General features: G+C 51.5%; 1 protein-coding gene across 2 annotated transcripts in view; it reads right to left on the bottom strand.

Annotated features, from left to right (window-relative positions):
• Window positions 1–3,579: 3,579 nt before the first annotated feature.
• rpia (ribose 5-phosphate isomerase A (ribose 5-phosphate epimerase)) overlaps window positions 3,580–19,045 on the bottom strand; it is a 30,870-nt gene continuing 15,404 nt past the window's right edge. For both annotated transcript variants that reach the window (XM_085975538.1, XM_085975539.1), the window contains exons 5-9: window positions 18,698–18,762; window positions 14,917–14,985; window positions 8,500–8,641; window positions 6,441–6,540; window positions 3,580–5,099 (exon numbers count right to left, since the gene is read on the bottom strand). In XM_085975538.1, coding sequence (XP_085831664.1) covers window positions 5,002–5,099; window positions 6,441–6,540; window positions 8,500–8,641; window positions 14,917–14,985; window positions 18,698–18,762 — 474 coding nt within the window. In that variant the 3' untranslated portion in view covers window positions 3,580–5,001. The remainder of the gene's footprint in view (window positions 5,100–6,440; window positions 6,541–8,499; window positions 8,642–14,916; window positions 14,986–18,697; window positions 18,763–19,045) is intronic.

Raw genomic sequence — 19,045 nt, forward strand, 5'->3', positions numbered from 1 at the left:
GGTGGAGAGCGATGCATCCGACTTTGCCCTGGCCGCTACCCTTAACCAGGCGGGAAGACCCGTGGCCTTCTTTTCACGAACCCTCCAGGGCTCCGAACTCAGACACTCCTCTGTGGAAAAAGAGGCCCAGGCCATTGTGGAGGCGGTGCGCCACTGGCGGCACTACCTGGCTGGAAAACGATTTACCCTGCTTACTGACCAGCGTTCAGTTGCTTTCATGTTCAACAACAAGCAGAGGGGTAAAATCAAAAATGACAAGATTTTGAGGTGGAGAATCGAACTTTCCACCTACAATTACGACATCTTGTACCGGCCAGGGAAACTCAACGAACCCTCAGACGCTCTATCGCGAGGCACATGCGCCACCGCGCAGATCGATAGACTACGGGGCCTCCACAACGACCTCTGCCACCCGGGGGTCACCAGGTTCTTCCATTTCATTAAGGGCCGCAACCTGCCTTACTCCATCGAGGAGGTCAGGACCATGACCAGGAGCTGCCCAGTCTGTGCAGAGTGCAAGCCGCGCTTCTATAGGCCTGACAGAGCAAACCTGATCAAGGCCACCCGCCCTTTTGAGCGCCTGAGTATCGACTTTAAAGGGCCCCTCCCCTCCTCTGACCGCAATGTGTACTTCCTCAACATAGTTGATGAGTACTCCCGTTTCCCTTTTGCCATCCCCTGCCCGGACATGACCACCGCTACGGTCATTAAATGCCTGCACAACCTCTTTGCTCTGTTCGGTTTTCCCAGCTATATTCATAGCGACCGGGGCTCGTCCTTCATGAGCGACGAACTCCGTCAGTACCTGCTCATGAGAGGTATTGCCTCAAGCCGGACCACCAGCTACAACCCCCGGGGGAACGGACAGGTTGAAAGAGAGAACGCGACGGTCTGGAAGGCGGCCCTCCTAGCCTTAAAATCTAGGGGCCTTCCGACCTCCCGTTGGCAGGATGTCCTACCCGATGCGCTCCACTCCATCCGGTCACTGCTGTGTACAGCCACCAACGCAACCCCCCATGAGCGAATGTTTGTTTTTCCCCGGAGGTCCACATCTGGTAACTCACTACCACACTGGCTGACGTCCCCAGGGCCCGTCCTGCTGAGGAAGCATGTAAGGTCCCACAAAACGGCTCCCCTGGTAGAGAAGGTTCACCTCCTCCATGCCAACCCCCAGTACGCCTACGTGGCATACCCGGACGGGCGGGAGGATACAGTCTCCATTAGAGATCTGGCACCCTCGGGGTCCACTGACCCGCCACCATTGCCCCCCACCACGACCCCCTCCGACACGGCCCAAAATTCAGTAGACCCAATTCTCACCCGTCCATTCCACCCCAGTAGACGGCATGCCGCGCCCCCAGGACCAGCCGGAGCCCACTCGCCCACCCAACACCAAAGGGGACGATACGCCGGTGCTGGACCCCGCTCAAGACGCGTCGTGGGAAGCTGTACCATCGCAACCGTCGCCACGAAGATCTCGACGGCAAACGAGGCCGCCCGACAGACTCGCCTACTCGAACTTTTGATACACTTCACCCCGCCGGACTTAATTTTAAACGAGGGGTGAATGTGGTAAACCACTGTAGTTCACTGTTGTTGTTGTTGTTGTTCACTCTTGTTTCACTGTTGTGCCTGACTATGCCTCAGCTGACTCCGCCCCTGGGCTACCGAGTATAAGAGCGGCCGCATGGCAGCTCCTGGCATTCGGTCGTCCACTAGAGGCATAGTCCTGATCTGTCTGAAGTGCAATCCAGTAGTTAATAAAAGCCTGTCGTTCTGAACTCTGCTCAGCCTTTTATTAGAATTGATAGCGCATCAGTGCCTTCTTGAACCGCTGCAGTCCATGCGGTGAAGGCACCTTCACTGTGCTAACCAACAGCGCTGTGGGAGTACCTTCGCCACAGGGTCTGCAGCGGTTCAAGGCAGCGGCTCACCACCACCTTCTCGGGGGGCAACCAGGGATGGGCAATAAATGCTGGTCTTGCCAGCGACACCCACAGCATGAGAATGAATTTTTAATTAACTTTTTTTTAAATAAACTGGATGCCCCACACCCCCAGACTATGCAATGGGTAAACGTACAGCCTGTAACCACACAGTCCAGGAAGGTTGCCATATTCAATCGGTCAGGCAGCATCTGTGGAGAGAGAAACACAGTTAACGTTTCAGGTCTGGGTCCCTTCATCAGACCTGAAACGTTGACCCTGCTGAGTATTTCCAGCATTTTCTGTTGTTAGTTCAGATTTCCAGCATCCGCAGTATTTTGCTATTGCCATGTTCAATCCTTTGGTTGGTCCTGAGTTAGCGGCCCCGAGTGTTACAATGGCTCCTGCAGGAGAGTACACGGTCTGGGCAGCATCGGGCTCGGTTGCCTTGTTTCCTTCATGATCGATCAGCCTTGCGGATGCTCGCTGACTTAGGATTTTTAATTAAAATTCATTCACGGGATGTGGGCGTCGCTGACAAGGCCGGCATTTATTGCCCATCCCTAATTGCCCTCGAGAAGGTGGTGGTGAGCCGCCTCCTTGAACCGCTGCAGTCCATGTGGTGAAGGTACTCCCACAGTGCTGTTAGGGAGGGAGTGCCAGGATTTTGACCCAGCGACGATGAAGGAACGGCGATATACTTCCAAGTCAGGACAGTGTGTGACTTGGAGGGGAACTTGGAGGTGGTGGTGTTCCCATGCGCCTGCTGCCCTTGTCCTTCTAGGTGGAAGAGGTGGTGGGTTTGGGAGGTGCTGCCGAAGAAGCCTTGGCGAGTTGCTACAGTGCATCTTGTAGATGGTGCACACAGGTTCATAGGCCGGGACCAGTCACGGGTGAGGTATCAGAGGCACAACCTTTTACACGCAGTTCTGTAACACACCGCACGACAGTGCTCTCGCGGGAGGGGGCAGAGTGTAGTTGGGGAAGAGATTAGTATTAAAAAAGATACATGGAACACATCTGTCTCACACTGGTTTCCTGAAACCAAAAGGTGCAGTAAAAGACCCCCTCCTCCCCACCCTGACCCATTTTCTCCCCCACGTAGAAGGGGTACCACAGTTGGTCAGAACACCTCTGAGACAAGGTAACAGGACTGGACAGACTAGATGCAGGAAGGATGTTCCCGATGGTGGGGGAGTCCAGAACCAGGGGTCACAGTCTAATGATAAGGGGTAAGACAGAGATGAGGAGGAATTTCTTCACCCAGAGAATGGTGAACCTGTGGAATTCTCTACCACACAAGGCAGTTGAGGCCAATTAATTAAATATATTCACGAAGGAGTTAGATATATTTCTTAAGGCTAAAGGGATCAAGGGATATGGGGAGAAGGCAGGGACAGGGTACTGAATTTGGATGATCAGCCATGATCTCATTAAATGGCGGAACAGGCTCGAGGGGCCGAATGGCCTACTCCTGCTCCTATCTTCTATGTAACTCACACAGGCCTGAACGCCACCGCCAATCCCTGGATAAACCCAATGAGCTAATCAGGGGGTGTAATAAAAGTGACAGTTTCACAAGTCGCAGGCCCTGCCTCTGAAAACGACGAACACAGAGTCCGAGCTCGACACACGCTCCCGGGAAAGACAGGCAGACAGGGTCACATTCTTTTTATTGAACTTATAAACTATATGTTCCTTGATCCATTTAAAAGTGTTGCAGCAAAATAAAACGCACACTGCTGGGAAAAAAACAATCCAAGAGTGGCGAATCTCTAAAAATGATACATTTACATACATTTCTTTTATTAAAAAAAAAAAAAAAATTTGTTTTTGCTGAATCTGGTTAACCAAGGATCCCCGGAAAACACAACCACGGCAACCAGCAAACAGAGACAGCTTTGGCCAGACGTTACAGCACAAAACCTTAAAACAGTAAACTCGCCGCTTTTAAACTGAGCAAAACCAGAGCGATCGGTACTTTAAGGCAGTGACACGACTGACCAAATTGATTAGGCTCGAGACCAAAATAGAACCACATGAACATCTGTAAATACCAAACCAGTCCAATGAAAGTCAGCAATTGCTGGTCCAAAGTACATCAAACATGCGGCAAACATGCAGGTTTCCTACGGCCAGACATCTCTGCTTCCAGTGAACTGGTGTACACGCTGGGAGGATCGGCTGTGACTGAGGTCGGAGGGAGTCTCTCACCATCAGGATCTCCCGTCCCCCACCGCCCCCACCACCCCCGCTTGCGTGAACAAAAATATTAACTTCTTGCTCCTTCGAACTATGATGTAAAGCTGATAACCTGGGTAGAATGGCCGGGAGGAGTCACTGAACTCAGTAATGCAAGGGAACTGGACGAAAACACCTGCAAACACAGCGTCTCCCCGAGTTAAATGATGGGTGTTAACAGATGTTAATTCAGCTCCCTTCCAAATCAGCGCCTCGGTAAAGGCATCAGGACCCGGGGCCACTAATGCTCCAGTCACACGAGAAGATCGGATGCCAAAGGGCCTGTGGCCCATTTGTCCCGTGGATACCAAACCCTCCTGTCCCACAACAGTTCTTTGGTGCATTTGGCCTCCTCCTGTCCTGAATGCAGTCACCCGCTCAGTGGCCTCGGTCCGTGGGCACAGTGCAAAGGTGCATATTTCCACATCCTGCAGAGAGCTACATCTCAGCAGGTTGCTCCACAAACGTGGCGTGGCCAAAGCAGGGAGACAACCCATTGCATCTCTCCAGGCCTGGCCGTCAAATCTACTGCTTGGCTACTTCAAGTTAGCCGAGCTGCCAGGAATCTCTGCTCCCCGGCGGAAACCTCCCCCCGGGTATTAAAAAAAACTCAGTACTGTGTAAGGCGAGTGTTATTAGCCACACAAGCAAGGGCAGAGGACTTGCCAGTGGCTACTTCGATCTATATATAAAAACACAAGCAATGTAACAATTTAAAAAAAATTAATTGTAAATAAGATATTTGGCAGGACAACTCATTGTGGATTAGGATCAGAACATTTAAGGCAAGGTGATCTTCGCAGGCAAGGGAAGACTCTGCTCCTCTCGCTCTTCATCAGTCTGACTGTCTGTCTCGGCAGCAGACCGATCCATCCTCCAGGCCAAAATAAACCCGCTCCGCCATCTCGATGAATAAACCGGTCTCCACCACTCCTGCAGGGACACAGAGCGTTCACAAGCACAGCCCATTCACAAACATTTCAGTTCTTAATTCTTGGGATATGGGTTAACGCCAGCATTTATTGCCCATCCCTAATTGCCCTTGAGAAGGTGGTGGTGAGCCGCCTTCTTGAACCGCTGCAGTCCGTGTGGTGAAGGTACTCCCACAGTGCTGTTAGGTAGGGAGTTCCAGGATTTTGATCCAGTGACGATGAAGGATCGGCGATACATTTCCAAGTCAATGTTCCCCCTCATACTTTTTTTGGCGCGCGGTGCCTTTAAATGGCTGCACGGCCCATTCAAAATTCCGCGGATGCACGGTTTTTTCCTTTAAAAGCCGGCGAGCCGGCTGCGCGGGACCCCCCAGAGCGCTGCGCGGCCACACAGCTTAAAGAGAATGCTGGTCCAAGTCGGGATGGCGTGCAACTTGGAGGAGAACTCGGAGGTGATGGTGTTTCCCGTGCACCTGCTGCCCTCTCATGATGCAAATGTGCAAAAGACAGAGCGTGGACTCCGGAAGATCAACAAGACAATTTAGGCCAACCACTTCATATAGTGGGCGGCGAATATTTGGAACAAGCAGCTTACGTCAGTCAGTTGAAAAGAGAACTGGATATAAATATTTGGCACAGAAAGGGATGCACGCACTCCCATGAGAGACAGCGAGAAAGAGTGCGCAGAAGAACACACGTGCAAAAAGAGACACAGGGGGAGCACATGCATGTGAGAGAGAGAGAAGTGCAAGTGATAGTGAGCACACAAGAGTGGAAGAAGAGAATATGCACACGAAAGAGAGATAAAGAAAGAAGAGAGAAATAATTAAGAGATAATAATGTGCAGTATCTTTTGAGCTACAGACCTACCAGATGTATGCAATGATCTTAAATAGAAACAGAAAATACTGAGCAGGTCAGGCAGCATCTGTGGAGAGAGAAACAGACTTAACGTTTCAGGTCAATGACCCTTCGTCAGAACTGGAAAATGCTGGAGATGGAACAGGCTCCATCTCCTGCTTTTTTCCAATTCTGACGAAGGGTCATCGACCTGAAACGTTAACTCTGTTTCTCGCTCCACAGATGCTGCCTGACCTGCTAAGTATTTCCAGTATTTTCTGTTTTTATTTCAGATTTCCAGCATCCGCAGTATTTTGCTTTTGTATGCAATGATCTTTCCTGGTTTCTGTACATTCCCATATTCCCATTAGCAGGCATGTTGTGGGCACTGGTAAAAATTACTGTGATAACTGAAGTTTGGGACACAGGTAAAGGTAACTGCTAACTGAACACAAAGATTAAAGCCGGGTTTCTACAGTTAGAACTGTAACAATTTCCCTACCTGGAATCATTTTAATGCCCACATTCACATTTTTCCAGTCGGAAATGTTCTTAAACTTCCAATCCAGGATAAAGTTGCCGTTATCCGTCACCACTGGTCCCTAGAATAAACCACCAACACGTTTCATCATCACACGATCCACACAGACCCAGGTCCGCTACAGCCCAGAGAAGAGGCTTCGGTCAACCCTCTCCAAGGCGCTGACCTGCTGCGTTACAGCTCCACAGGGGTCAGCCCTTGTCTCAGTGAGTAGCACTCTCGCCTCAGAGTTCAGAAGGTTGTGGGTTCAAGTCCCACCCCAGGTTGACCCTCCAATGCAGCGCTGAGGGAGTCCTGCACTGTTGGAGGTGCCGCCTTTCGACATTAAACCGAGGCCCCGTCCGCCCTCTCAGGTGGACGTAAAAGATCCCATGGCACTATTTCGAAGAAGAGCAGGAGAGTTGGATCACAGCTGGAATACTGTGTGCAGTTCTGGTCACCACACTACAGGAAGGATGTGATTGCATTGGAGAGGGTGCAGAGGAGATTCACCAGGATGTTACCCGGGCTGGAGCGCTTCAGCTATGAAGAGAGACTGGACAGGCTGGGGTTGTTTTCCTTAGAGCAGAGAAGGCTGAGGGGGGACCTGATTGAGGTATACAAAATTATGAGGGGCACAGGTAGGGTAGATAGAAAGGAACTTTTCCCCTCAGTAGAGGGGTCAATAACAAGGGGGCATAGTTTCAAGGTAAGGGGCAGGAGATTTAGAGGGGATTTGAGGAAAAACTTTTTTACCGAGAGGGTGGTTGGAATCTGGAACTCACTGCCTGAAAGGGTGGTAGAGGCAGGAACCCTCACAACATTCAAGAAGCATTTGGATGAGCACTTGAAATGCCATAGCATACAAGGCTACGGACCAAATGCTGGAAAATGGGATTAGAATAGACAGGACTTGATGACCGACGCGGACACGACGGGCCGAAGGGCCTCTTTCTGTGCTGTATAGCTCTATGACTCTACGAGTTCTCCCCGGTGTCCTGGCCAATATTTATCCCTCAATCAATATCACTAACCCAGAACTCATCGCCGTTTGTGGGACCTTGCTGTGCACAAATTGGCTGCCGCTTTTCTTACATTGCAACAGTGATAACTACGTACTTCAGTAGCTGTAAAGTGCTTTGGGATGTTCCCGAGATCGGGAAAGGTGCTATATAAATGCAAGTCCCTTCTATCAGGTTATTGAAACATATAAGATATTGAGTGGGCTCGACAAGGTAGATGCAGAGAGGATGCTTCCCCTCGTGGAGAAATCTAGAACTCGGGGGCATAGTTTCAGAATAAAGGGCCGCCCTTTTAGAACTGAGATGAGGAGGAATTTCTTCTCTCAGAGGGTCGTAAATCTGTGGAATTCTCTGCCCCAGAGAGCTGTGGAGGCTGGGTCATTAAATACATTTAAGGTGGAGACTTTTCCTTGCAAGATAAGGGAGTGAAGGGTTATGGGGAGCGGGCTGGGAAGTGGCTTTGAGCCCAAGATCAGCCATGATCTTATTGAATGGCGGAGCAGGCTCGAGGGGCCTATTCCTGCCCCTATTTCTTATGTTTGCCACGCACTGCCCCACTGAGACCTCACTGAAATGGCTATCTGTCTGCGCATAACCCTGAACATGGAATGTCAGGAGGGTATTCGACCATGGGGATGGGAAGATAAGCACTTTTTACGACCAAGTCCCATGCTCTCCTTACATCGTGCACAAACAAGTGTGCTTCCAACAGGGATCATAGGATAGTGCCCAGGAGCAGGAATGCTGGTCAATCTCCCCTTCGCTAAACCATTCCTACCGCCACCCCGGCTGAGATGAGGTAACTCAGTACTGACTGGCAGGAGGGCCTTCCTGGCTCTGCCTGGTTTGTTCTATACCATTGCCCTACCGAGCACTGGAGATGCTCCATATTACATTATATTTAAACACGATTAGTCTCTCCTTAAAGTGGCTCCTGAAAGAGTCCCAAACACCAACAGGTTCCCTCTGATCGACAGCGGCAGTATTGGACGAGAGTCCTTGTTGAGTTCGGCACTTACAGCTTTACTGACAGCCATTCGCAGCTCAGCTGCTCCGCCATACTTAGCGGCGATCGCCATGGCAACTGGCACATAAGCCATTGGGATGACTTCGATCGGAACGCCTCTTTTCCATTTCTCACCGAGGCTTTGGGAATCCTTTCTGAAAAAAAAACATTTAAAAAAAAACGAATTCCAAAGGAGAATAGATCACACGGCACCGAATCCAAGCGGCACATGGTATCGTGGGAAGGAGCAGAAACTTCTGGAAACTACAGGAACTTACCGTTCAACGAGGCTGGGATCGTGTACCAAAAAAACCCACCAAATTGCAGAGCTGTATTGAAGTCAATGATGTGAAGTTTGTGAGCGATCATGGAGGCACAGGTGACCCCCAGGGATCAGTCCCAAGTCCACAGCTCTTCACAGTCTTTATTAATGAGCTGGGCAGTGGTGTTGGGGGTATGGTCAGTCCATTTGAAGAGGATACTAAAATCTGTGCAAGGGTCATGACAGTACAGGAGTGCAATCTAATGCAAAGAGATTTAGATGCGCTAGGGGAACGAGCCATACAACGGCAAATGACATTTAACCCAGAATAATGGCGTGTCACCCATGTTGGTGGGACCGACACAGAATAAACTTATCATTTACAGGGAACAATACTGAAAGTGGTTGAGAGAGAAAGAGATCCAAGAGGGAAAATTGGCTCACGTCCCCGTTGGGGCCATAACTTCCCCGGGGCGCTACTTTTAGCACCCTGAAAAAGTTAGCGCCCCCGCGCCCGAATTTGAATGGTAGCGTCCCAAGCAGGAGGCGGGGCTCTACCGGAAGCGCGCCCCCTCCCTCTTGGGGCGCTCCCATTGAATATCGCGGCGCTACATGCAGCAGCGCCACGCACACCGACATGTAGCCCCATGGTACTGCAGGCCTCCCCTCCCCTGATTAAAGGGGAGGGGCCCTGCTGGACCACCGGGGAGCAGGATGCCAGCAAAAGAGCCCAGGAGGCGGCGAGAGGGGGCAGGTGGTGGCAGACAGCCCCAAAAAAGCGCCCGCCCAGCACCTGCCCTCTAATTATCGCCTCCACAGCCACAAACCCCCCCCCCAACCCCCGACCCTGTCGGACATGGCGTCCGGCGGTAGGTCAGGGGGCGCGAGCCAAGTCTGCAGCCAGGGCGCGAGCGGGGCGCTGCGCACGGCGATGACATCATCGCCGGTGGTGCAGTGTCGCGGGGCGCTACCGGCAACCACCGCCGCATTTCACAGGAGGCGTCAGCGGCGCCGCGCCCGGGCGCTAGTTGCTTTGCGCCCCATTAGCGCCTGCTAACGGGAGGCATAAAGCAACCTAATTTCCCCCCCCCCCCAGGAGGTTACTGAAGGGTCATGACCAATGTAGAGAAACTGCAGCCCTTCCCATCGTGCCCTTTCCCATTATCCAATCTAATCTCAAATGTTGACAGTTTCTGCCTCAACCACTAATCCTGGAAGTGAATCCACAGCCTCACAATTCTCAGGATAAACAGGTCTATGGGCCGGTTGCCAGGAAAAGGGAGCCGGATTTAGGATAGACTCAGGGAACCAACTCGTGGATGCTGATCTCCTGGAATCCAGAATTAAAACAAGGCCGAGGCAAGAGCAGATTCAGGATTTCTGTCCCAGCGATTCCTTTAAAAAGTATCAGCAGTTTGTAATGGCTTAGTAAACAGAGAAGGTACCTTTTCAGACAAGTCTTCACAGTGGGAGGCAGGAGAGACAGACAGACATACAGACAGACCGAGACAGACAGACCGAGAGAGAGAGACAGAGAGAGAGAGAGAGACAGACAGACAGACCGAGACAGACAGACCGAGAGAGAGACAGAGAGAGAGAGAGAGAGACAGACAGACAGACCGAGACAGACAGCCCGAGAGAGAGAGACAGAGAGAGCGACAGAGAGAGCGCGAGACAGAGAGCGAGACAGCGAGAGAGCGCGAGACCGAGAGCACGAGACAGAGCGAGAGAGCGAGAGAGCGAGACAGAGAGAGCGAGACAGAGAGAGCGAGACAGAGAGAGCGAGACAGAGAGAGCGAGACAGAGAGAGCGAGACAGAGAGAGCGAGACAGAGAGAGCGAGGCAGAGAGAGCGAGGCAGACCGAGCGAGACAGGCAGGCAGACCGAGCGAGACAGGCAGGCAGACCGAGCGAGACAGGCAGGCAGACCGAGCGAGACAGGCAGGCAGACCGAGCGAGACAGGCAGGCAGACCGAGCGAGACAGGCAGGCAGACCGAGCGAGACAGGCAGGCAGACCGAGCGAGACAGGCAGGCAGACCGAGCGAGACAGGCAGGCAGACCGAGCGAGACAGGCAGGCAGACCGAGCGAGACAGGCAGGCAGACCGAGCGAGACAGGCAGGCAGACCGAGCGAGACAGGCAGGCAGACCGAGCGAGACAGGCAGGCAGACCGAGCGAGACAGGCAGGCAGACCGAGCGAGACAGGCAGGCAGACCGAGCGAGACAGGCAGGCAGACCGAGCGAGACAGGCAGGCAGACCGAGCGAGACAGGCAGACCGAGCGAGACAGACAGACCGAGCGAGACAGACAGACCGAGCGAGACAGACAGACCGAGCGAGACAGACAGACCGAGCGAGACAGACAGACCGAGCGAGACAGACACAGACAGACCGAGCGAGACAGACACAGACAGACCGAGCGAGACAGACACAGACAGACCGAGCGAGACAGACACAGACAGACCGAGCGAGACAGACACAGACAGACCGAGCGAGACAGACAGACCGAGCGAGACAGACAGACACAGACCGAGCGAGACAGACAGACACAGACCGAGCGAGACAGACAACCGAGACAGACAGACAGAGACCGAGCGAGACAGACAGAGACAGACAGACCGAGACAGACAGACAGACCGAGACAGACAGACAGACCGAGACAGACAGACAGACCGAGACAGACAGACAGACCGAGACAGACAGACAGACCGAGACAGACAGACAGACCGAGACAGACAGACAGACCGAGACAGACAGACAGACCGAGACAGACAGACAGACCGAGACAGACCGACCGAGGCAGACAGACAGACCGACCGAGGCAGACAGACAGACCGACCGAGGCAGACAGACAGACCGACCGAGGCAGACAGACAGACCGACCCAGACAGACAGACCGAGACAGACAGACCGAGACAGACAGACCGACCGAGACAGACAGACAGACCGAGACAGACAGACAGACAGACCGAGACAGACAGACCGACCAACTGAGCGAGACAGACAGACCAAGCCAGACCAAGCGAGACAGACAGACAGACTGAGACAGACAGACAGACCGACCAACTGAGCGAGACAGACAGGCAGACCGAGCGAGACAGACAGGCAGACCGAGCGAGACAGACAGGCAGACCGAGCGAGAGAGACAGGCAGACCGAGCGAGAGAGACAGGCAGACCGAGCGAGAGAGACAGGCAGACCGAGCGAGAGAGACAGACAGACCGAGAGAGAGACAGACAGACAGACCGACAGACAGACCGAGAGAGAGACAGACCGAGAGAGAGACAGACAGACAGACAGACCGAGAGACAGACAGACAGACCGAGAGAAAGACAGACAGACCGAGCGAGAGAGACCGAGCGAGAGACAGACAGACCGAGCGAGAGAGACAGACCGAGCGAGAGAGACAGACCGAGCGAGAGAGACCGAGCGAGAGAGACAGACCGAGCGAGAGAGACAGACCGAGCGAGAGAGACAGACCGAGCGAGAGAGACAGACCGAGCGAGAGAGACAGACCGAGCGAGCGAGAGAGACCGAGCGAGCGAGACCGGGCGAGCGAGAGAGACCGAGCGAGCGAGAGAGACCGAGCGAGCGAGAGAGACAGACAGACCGAGCGAGAGACAGACAGACCGAGCGAGAGAGACAGACAGACCGAGCGAGAGAGACAGACAGACCGAGCGAGAGAGACAGACCGAGCGAGAGAGACAGACAGACCGAGCGAGAGAGACAGACAGACCGAGCGAGAGAGACAGACAGACCGAGCGAGAGAGACAGACAGACCGAGCGAGAGAGACAGACAGACCGAGCGAGAGAGACAGACAGACCGAGCGAGAGAGACAGACAGACCGAGCGAGAGAGACAGACAGACCGAGCGAGAGAGACAGACAGACCGAGCGAGAGAGACAGACAGACCGAGCGAGAGAGACAGACAGACCGAGCGAGACAGACAGACAGACCGAGCGAGACAGACAGACCGAGCGAGAGAGACAGACAGACAGACCGAGCGAGAGAGACAGACAGACCGAGCGAGAGAGACAGACAGACCGAGCGAGAGAGACAGACAGACCGAGCGAGAGAGACAGACAGACCGAGCGAGAGAGACAGACAGACCGAGCGAGAGAGACAGACAGACCGAGCGAGAGAGACAGACAGACCGAGCGAGAGAGACAGACCGAGCGAGAGAGACAGACAGACCGAGCGAGAGACAGACAGACCGAGCGAGACAGACAGACCGAGCGAGACAGACAGACCGAGCGAGAGACAGACAGACCGAGCGAGAGAGACAGACAGACCGAGCGAGAGAGACAGACAGACCGAGCGAGAGAGACAGACAGACCGAGCGAGAGAGACAGACAGACCGAGCGAGACAGACAGACCGAGCGAGAGAGACAGACAGACCGAGCGAGAGAGACAGACAGACCGAGCGAGACAGACAGACCGAGCGAGCGAGACAGACAGACCGAGCGAGAGACAGACAGACCGAGCGAGAGAGACAGACAGACCGAGCGAGAGAGACAGACAGACCGAGCGAGAGAGACAGACAGACCGAGCGAGAGAGACACAGACCGAGCGAGAGAGACAGACAGACCGAGCGAGAGACAGACAGACCGAGCGAGAGAGACAGACAGACAGACCGACCGAGCGAGACAGACAGACCGAGCGAGAGAGACAGACAGACCGAGCGAGCGAGACAGACAGACCGAGCGAGCGAGACAGACAGACCGAGCGAGAGAGACAGACCGAGCGAGAGAGAGAGACAAACCGAGCGAGAGAGACAGACCGAGCGAGAGAGACAGACAGACCGAGCGAGAGAGACAGACAGACAGACCGAGCGAGAGAGAGACAGACAGACCGAGCGAGAGAGACAGACAGACCGAGCGAGAGGGACAGACAGACCGAGCGAGAGGGACAGACAGACCGAGCGAGAGGGACAGACAGACCGAGCGAGAGGGACAGACAGACCGAGCGAGAGGGACAGACAGACCGAGCGAGAGGGACAGACAGACCGAGCGAGAGGGACAGACAGACCGAGCGAGAGAGACAGACAGACCGAGCGAGCGAGACCGACAGACCGAGACAAAGACTTTCTCCTTCACCTGCATTCATACAGTGTACACGCACCTGAAGAGCATAACACAGCTAGTGTGTACTGACAACATTAAAGCGATTGGGTCTAGTAGGGGAAACCCAATGACAACACTGGATGAATTCAAGGAACTTTAAGCAAGATTGAAAACACCGAGAATTGTGAAAGACTCCAGACTTGGACATCCAGTGCCCTTCAATAAACCCACGGCAGTATCCTCAGGCACGGAGAGAGAGAGTACGGCACAGAGTTGGAATCGGTATCAGGCGCAATAGGCCACAATGACCCATCTGTACGGACAGAAGGCGGTAACCAGTTCAACGTGAAGAGCTGAACTCAGCACCACGTCACGGAGTTAATGGGAGGGGCACAGGCATGTACAGCATTCACACCAAATTCCTCAAAGCTGCTCTAGGCAAGGAGGGAGGGGGGAAAGAACAGCAATGGTCTTGGTGCCTGGAACCACCAACGCACTTTGGAGCTGGACTTTGGTGACTAGGTTCTGTTTGATGCACGTGTACCCTCAGTTGAGCCTTGGGTGTCATCTTGGCACAGTTGGCAACACTCTCAGTTTTGGGTTAGAAGATGGTGGGCTTCAGTACTGCAGGTGGACACTCCAGTCCAGTAGACAAGGGTGTGGTCCTTCAGACGGGACATGAAGCTGGGACCCCGTCTGCCCGTTCAGATGGACATTAAAAGCTGTACTAGGAAGATGGGTTGGGATGGTCTTTGAAGATGAGATTCAAATGGGTTGAAAGGTCTACTTCAGCTGAATTCATCAAATGTAAGACTTTGAACCACTGAAGGAGTGAATAAAATACACATCTTTTACGTAGACGCCAAAGAACCTTGACATGAATCAGTCATTCATGAAAGGAAGACTTATGAAATAATACTGAGTGGCCTACGGGTGGCGTGGTCTAGGGAGAGTATAAATACTCGGGCACGGGCCCAGCTTGCGCAGGACATTCTTAACAGGAACTAGTGAAGGACACAACTAGACCTCCATTTTGTAATACAGTTGATTAAAGCTTTGTTTAACGCTTAGACCAAGTGCCTAGTAGTTTTCTTACGTCAAACCTTACCTGTAATCTGCAACAACAATGAATTTCTTTGCACAGCCAGCAACGATCTTCTCCTGAGTCAAGCAACCCCTGTTGGAACAGGAGGGGGCAGTAGCGTTACACTCAAACACACAATCTACCATCTGCATTATCACTGGATACTTTCCGAATGGATGAGAAAGGCCATTTGGCCCATCATAGCCTGCCCACCCCACAAGCCAATCACAGCAGCTGACTTTCTTAAAACGACTTCAGGCTTTTTGCCTTCAAGATCTGACTCGAAGGTTAATTCCAAGCGCTGATCACAAGTGTGTGGAGAATTCCTGTCGTGCAACTTATTGGCCGAGTAACAGCTCCGGGGAGACGGTGAAACTGGAGATCACTCGCCCCAACGAAAGGCTCCTGAATGGCTGGATCACTGGAAAAGTTATGCCGAGGAGGTTAGACAAGCTGCGGTGGGTATTTTGCAGCTGACATGAATCAGCCATTCATGAAAGAAAGCAGTATGAAATAATACTGAGCGGCCTACGGGTGGCGCTGTCCAGGGAGAGTATAAATACTCGGGCACAGGCCCAGCTTGCACAGGACATTCCTAACAGGAACTAGTGAAGGACACAACTAGACCTCCATGTTGTAAAACAGTTGATTAAAGCTTTGTTTAACGCTTAGACCAAGTGCCTAGTAGTTTTCTTACGTCAGCAGCGTTATTTGATTTATATTTTGAAACGAGGGAGAAGCACGGTGAAAACCCCTCCCTTAAGGTCTTCAATTGTTACATAGAAACATAGAAGATAGGAGCAGGAGTAGGCCATTCGGCCCTTCGAGCCTGCTCCGCCATTCAATGTGATCATGGCTGATCATCCAAATTCAGTACCCTGTCCCTGCCTTTTCCCCATATCCCTTGATCCCTTTAGCCTTAAGAAATATATCCAACTCCTTCTTGAATATATTTAATGAACTGGCCTCCACCGCACTCTGTGGCAGAGAATTCCACAGGTTCACCACTCTCTGGGTGAAGAAATTCCTCCTCATTTCAGTCCTAAATGGCTTACCCCTTATCTTTAGACTATGACCCCTGGTTCTGGACTCCCCGGCCATCAGAAACATCCTTCCTGCATCTAGTCTGTCCAGGCCTGACAGAATTTTATAGGTTTTGATGAGATCCCCTCTCAATCTTCTAAACTCCAGTGAGTATAAGCCCAATCGACCCAATCTCTCCTCATACGTCATTCCTGCCATCCCAGGTATCAGCCTGGTGAATCTTCGCTGCACTCCTTCCATGGCAAGAACGTCCTTCCTCAGGTAAGGCGACCAAAACTGCACACAATACTCAAGGTGTGGTCTCACCAAGGCCCTGTACAACTGTAGCAAGACATCCTTGTTCTTGTACTCGAACCCTCTTGCTACGAAGGCCAACATACCATTTGCCTTCTTAACCGCCTGCTGCACCTGCATGCTTACCTTCAGCGACTGGTGCACAAGAACACCCAGGTCTCTTTGCACTTCCCCTTCTCCCAATCTATTGCCATTCAAATAATAATCTGCCTTCCTGTTTTTGCCACCAAAGTGGATAACCTCACATTTATCCACATTATAGTGCATTTGCCATGTTTCTGCCCAATCACCCAACCTGTCCAAATCGTACTGGAGTTTCACGACATCCTCCTCACAGCATACCCTCCCACCCAGCTTTGTGTTGTCTGCAAATTTGGAGATATTACATCCAATTCCCTCGTCCAGATCATTAATATATATTGTGAACAGCTGGGGTCCTAGGACCGATCCTTGCGGTACCCCACTAGTCACTGCCTGCCACTCGGAAAACGACCCATTTATTCCAACTCTTTGCTTTCTGTCCGCCAACCAGTTCTCTATCCAAGTCAATACCTTGCCCCCAATCCCATGTGCCTTAATTTTGCACGCTAATCTCTTATGCGGGACCTTATCAAAAGCCTTCTGAAAGTCCAAATACACCACATCCACTGGTTCTCCCTTATCTATTTTACCAGTTACATCCTCAAAAAATTCCAGTAGATTAGTCAAGCATGATTTACCTTTTGTAAATCCATGTTGACTTTGTCCGATCCAGTCACTGCTTTCCAAGTGCTCTGCTATTACATCTTTTATAATGGACTCTAGCATTTTCCCCACTACCGATGTCAAGCTTACCGGTCTATAATTCCCCGCCTTTTCTCTACCACCTTTTTGAATAGTGGGGTAACATTAGCTACCCGCCAATCCATGGGTACCGTTCCAGAGTCTATCGAGTTCTGGAAGATGACCAGCAATGCATCTACTATTTCTAGGGCCACTTCCTTAAGTACCCTGGGATGTAGATTATCAGGCCCTGGGGATTTATCGGCCTTCAGTCCCATCAATTTTCCTAACACCATTTCCCTACAAATACTGATTTCTTTCAGTTCCACCCTTTCATCAGACCCTATGTTCCCTGGCATCTCTGGGAGGTTATTTGTGTCCTCCTTTGTGAAGACAGAACCAAAATATGTATTTAGTTGGTCTGCCATTTCTTTGTTCCCCATTATAAATTTCCCCGATTCTGACTGCAAGGGACCTACGCTTGACTTCACCAATCTTTTTCTCTTCACATATCTATAAAAGCTTTTACAGTCAGTTTTTATCTTCCCTGCAAGCTTACTCTCATATTCTATTTTCCCTTTCTTAATTAATCCCTTTGTCCTCCTTTGCTGAATCCTAAACTGCTCCCAATCCTCAGGATTATTGCTTTTTCTGGCCAATTTATATGCCCTCTCCTTGGACCTTATGCTATCCCTAATTTCCCTTGTTAGCCACGGTTGGGTCACCTTTTTTGTTTTATTTTTATGCCAAACTGGAATGAACAAATTCTGTAATTCATCCATTCGGTCTTTGAATGTTTGCCATTGCCTATCCACCGTCAACCCTTTGAGTGCCATTCCCCAATCAATCCTACCCAACTCGCTCCTCAGACCATCGTAGTTTCCTTTATTTAAATTGAGGACCCTAGTCTCCGAGTCAACTACTTCATTCTCCATCTTAATGAAGAATTCGATCATACTATGATCGCTCCGACCCAAGGGGCCTCGTACAACAAGATTGCTAATTAATCCTTTCTCATTACATAATACCCAGTCTAAGATGGCCTGATCTCTGGTTGATTCCTCGACATATTGGTCCAGGAAACCATCCCATAAACACTCCAGGAATTCCTCCTCCACAGTATTGTTACTAATTTGGTTGGCCCAATCTATATGTAGATTAAAGTCACCCATGATGACTGCTGTGCCCTTATTGCACGCTTCTTTAATTTCCCTTTTAATGCCATCCAAAACGACTTCGGGCTTTTTGCCTTCAAGATCTGACTCGAAGGTTAATTCCAAGCGCTGATCACAAGTGTGTGGAGAATTCCTGTCATGCAACTTATTGGCTGAGTAACAGCTCCGGGGAGACGGTGAAACTGGAGATCACTCGCCCCAACGAAAGGCTCCTGAATGGCTGGATCACTGGAAAAGTTATGCCGAGGAGGTTAAACAAGCTGCGGTGGGTATTTTGCAGCGTTATTTGATTTATATTTTGAAGCGAGGGAGAAGCACGGTGGAAACCCCTCCCTTAAGGTCTTCAATTGTTGGGGTAGAGCGGATCGTCCTTGGTCTGGGGAAGGAAGGGGAGTAATGGGCCTGTTCTCGTTCCATGGGACATCCTGAGGTTGGGAAAAGCACTATACAAATGCAAGTTCTTTCTTTATCTCTCCATTTTTTTGACGACCCAAGAAGTAACAGAGTCACAGTTCTTGTGCAACACTCACCCTCCGCCTTTGATTAAGTTGAGGTCACAGTCTACCTCGTCTGCACCATCGATGGCGACATCGAGCTAAGAGAGTAATGGGGGGGGGGTGGGGGGGGGAAATAAAAAAACTAATCAGTCTAGTAAATATGCAGCAACGCAGCCATCCCCATTAACATTGGCCAGCACATTATCCAAGACATTGCTTTTTAAATGATTAATTCTTGGACTATGGGCGGCAATAGCAAGTCCAGGATTTTTACCCATCCCTAATTGCCCTCGAGAAGGTGGTGATGAGCCACCTTCTTGAACCGCTGCAGTCCATGTGGCGAAGGTACTCCCCACAGTGTTGCCACGGGAATGGTAGCAC

Source organism: Somniosus microcephalus, chromosome 2 (genome assembly GCF_052327205.1).
Source record: "Somniosus microcephalus isolate GS21.2 chromosome 2, FLI_Smic_1.0, whole genome shotgun sequence".
Lineage (NCBI taxonomy): Eukaryota > Metazoa > Chordata > Chondrichthyes > Squaliformes > Somniosidae > Somniosus > Somniosus microcephalus.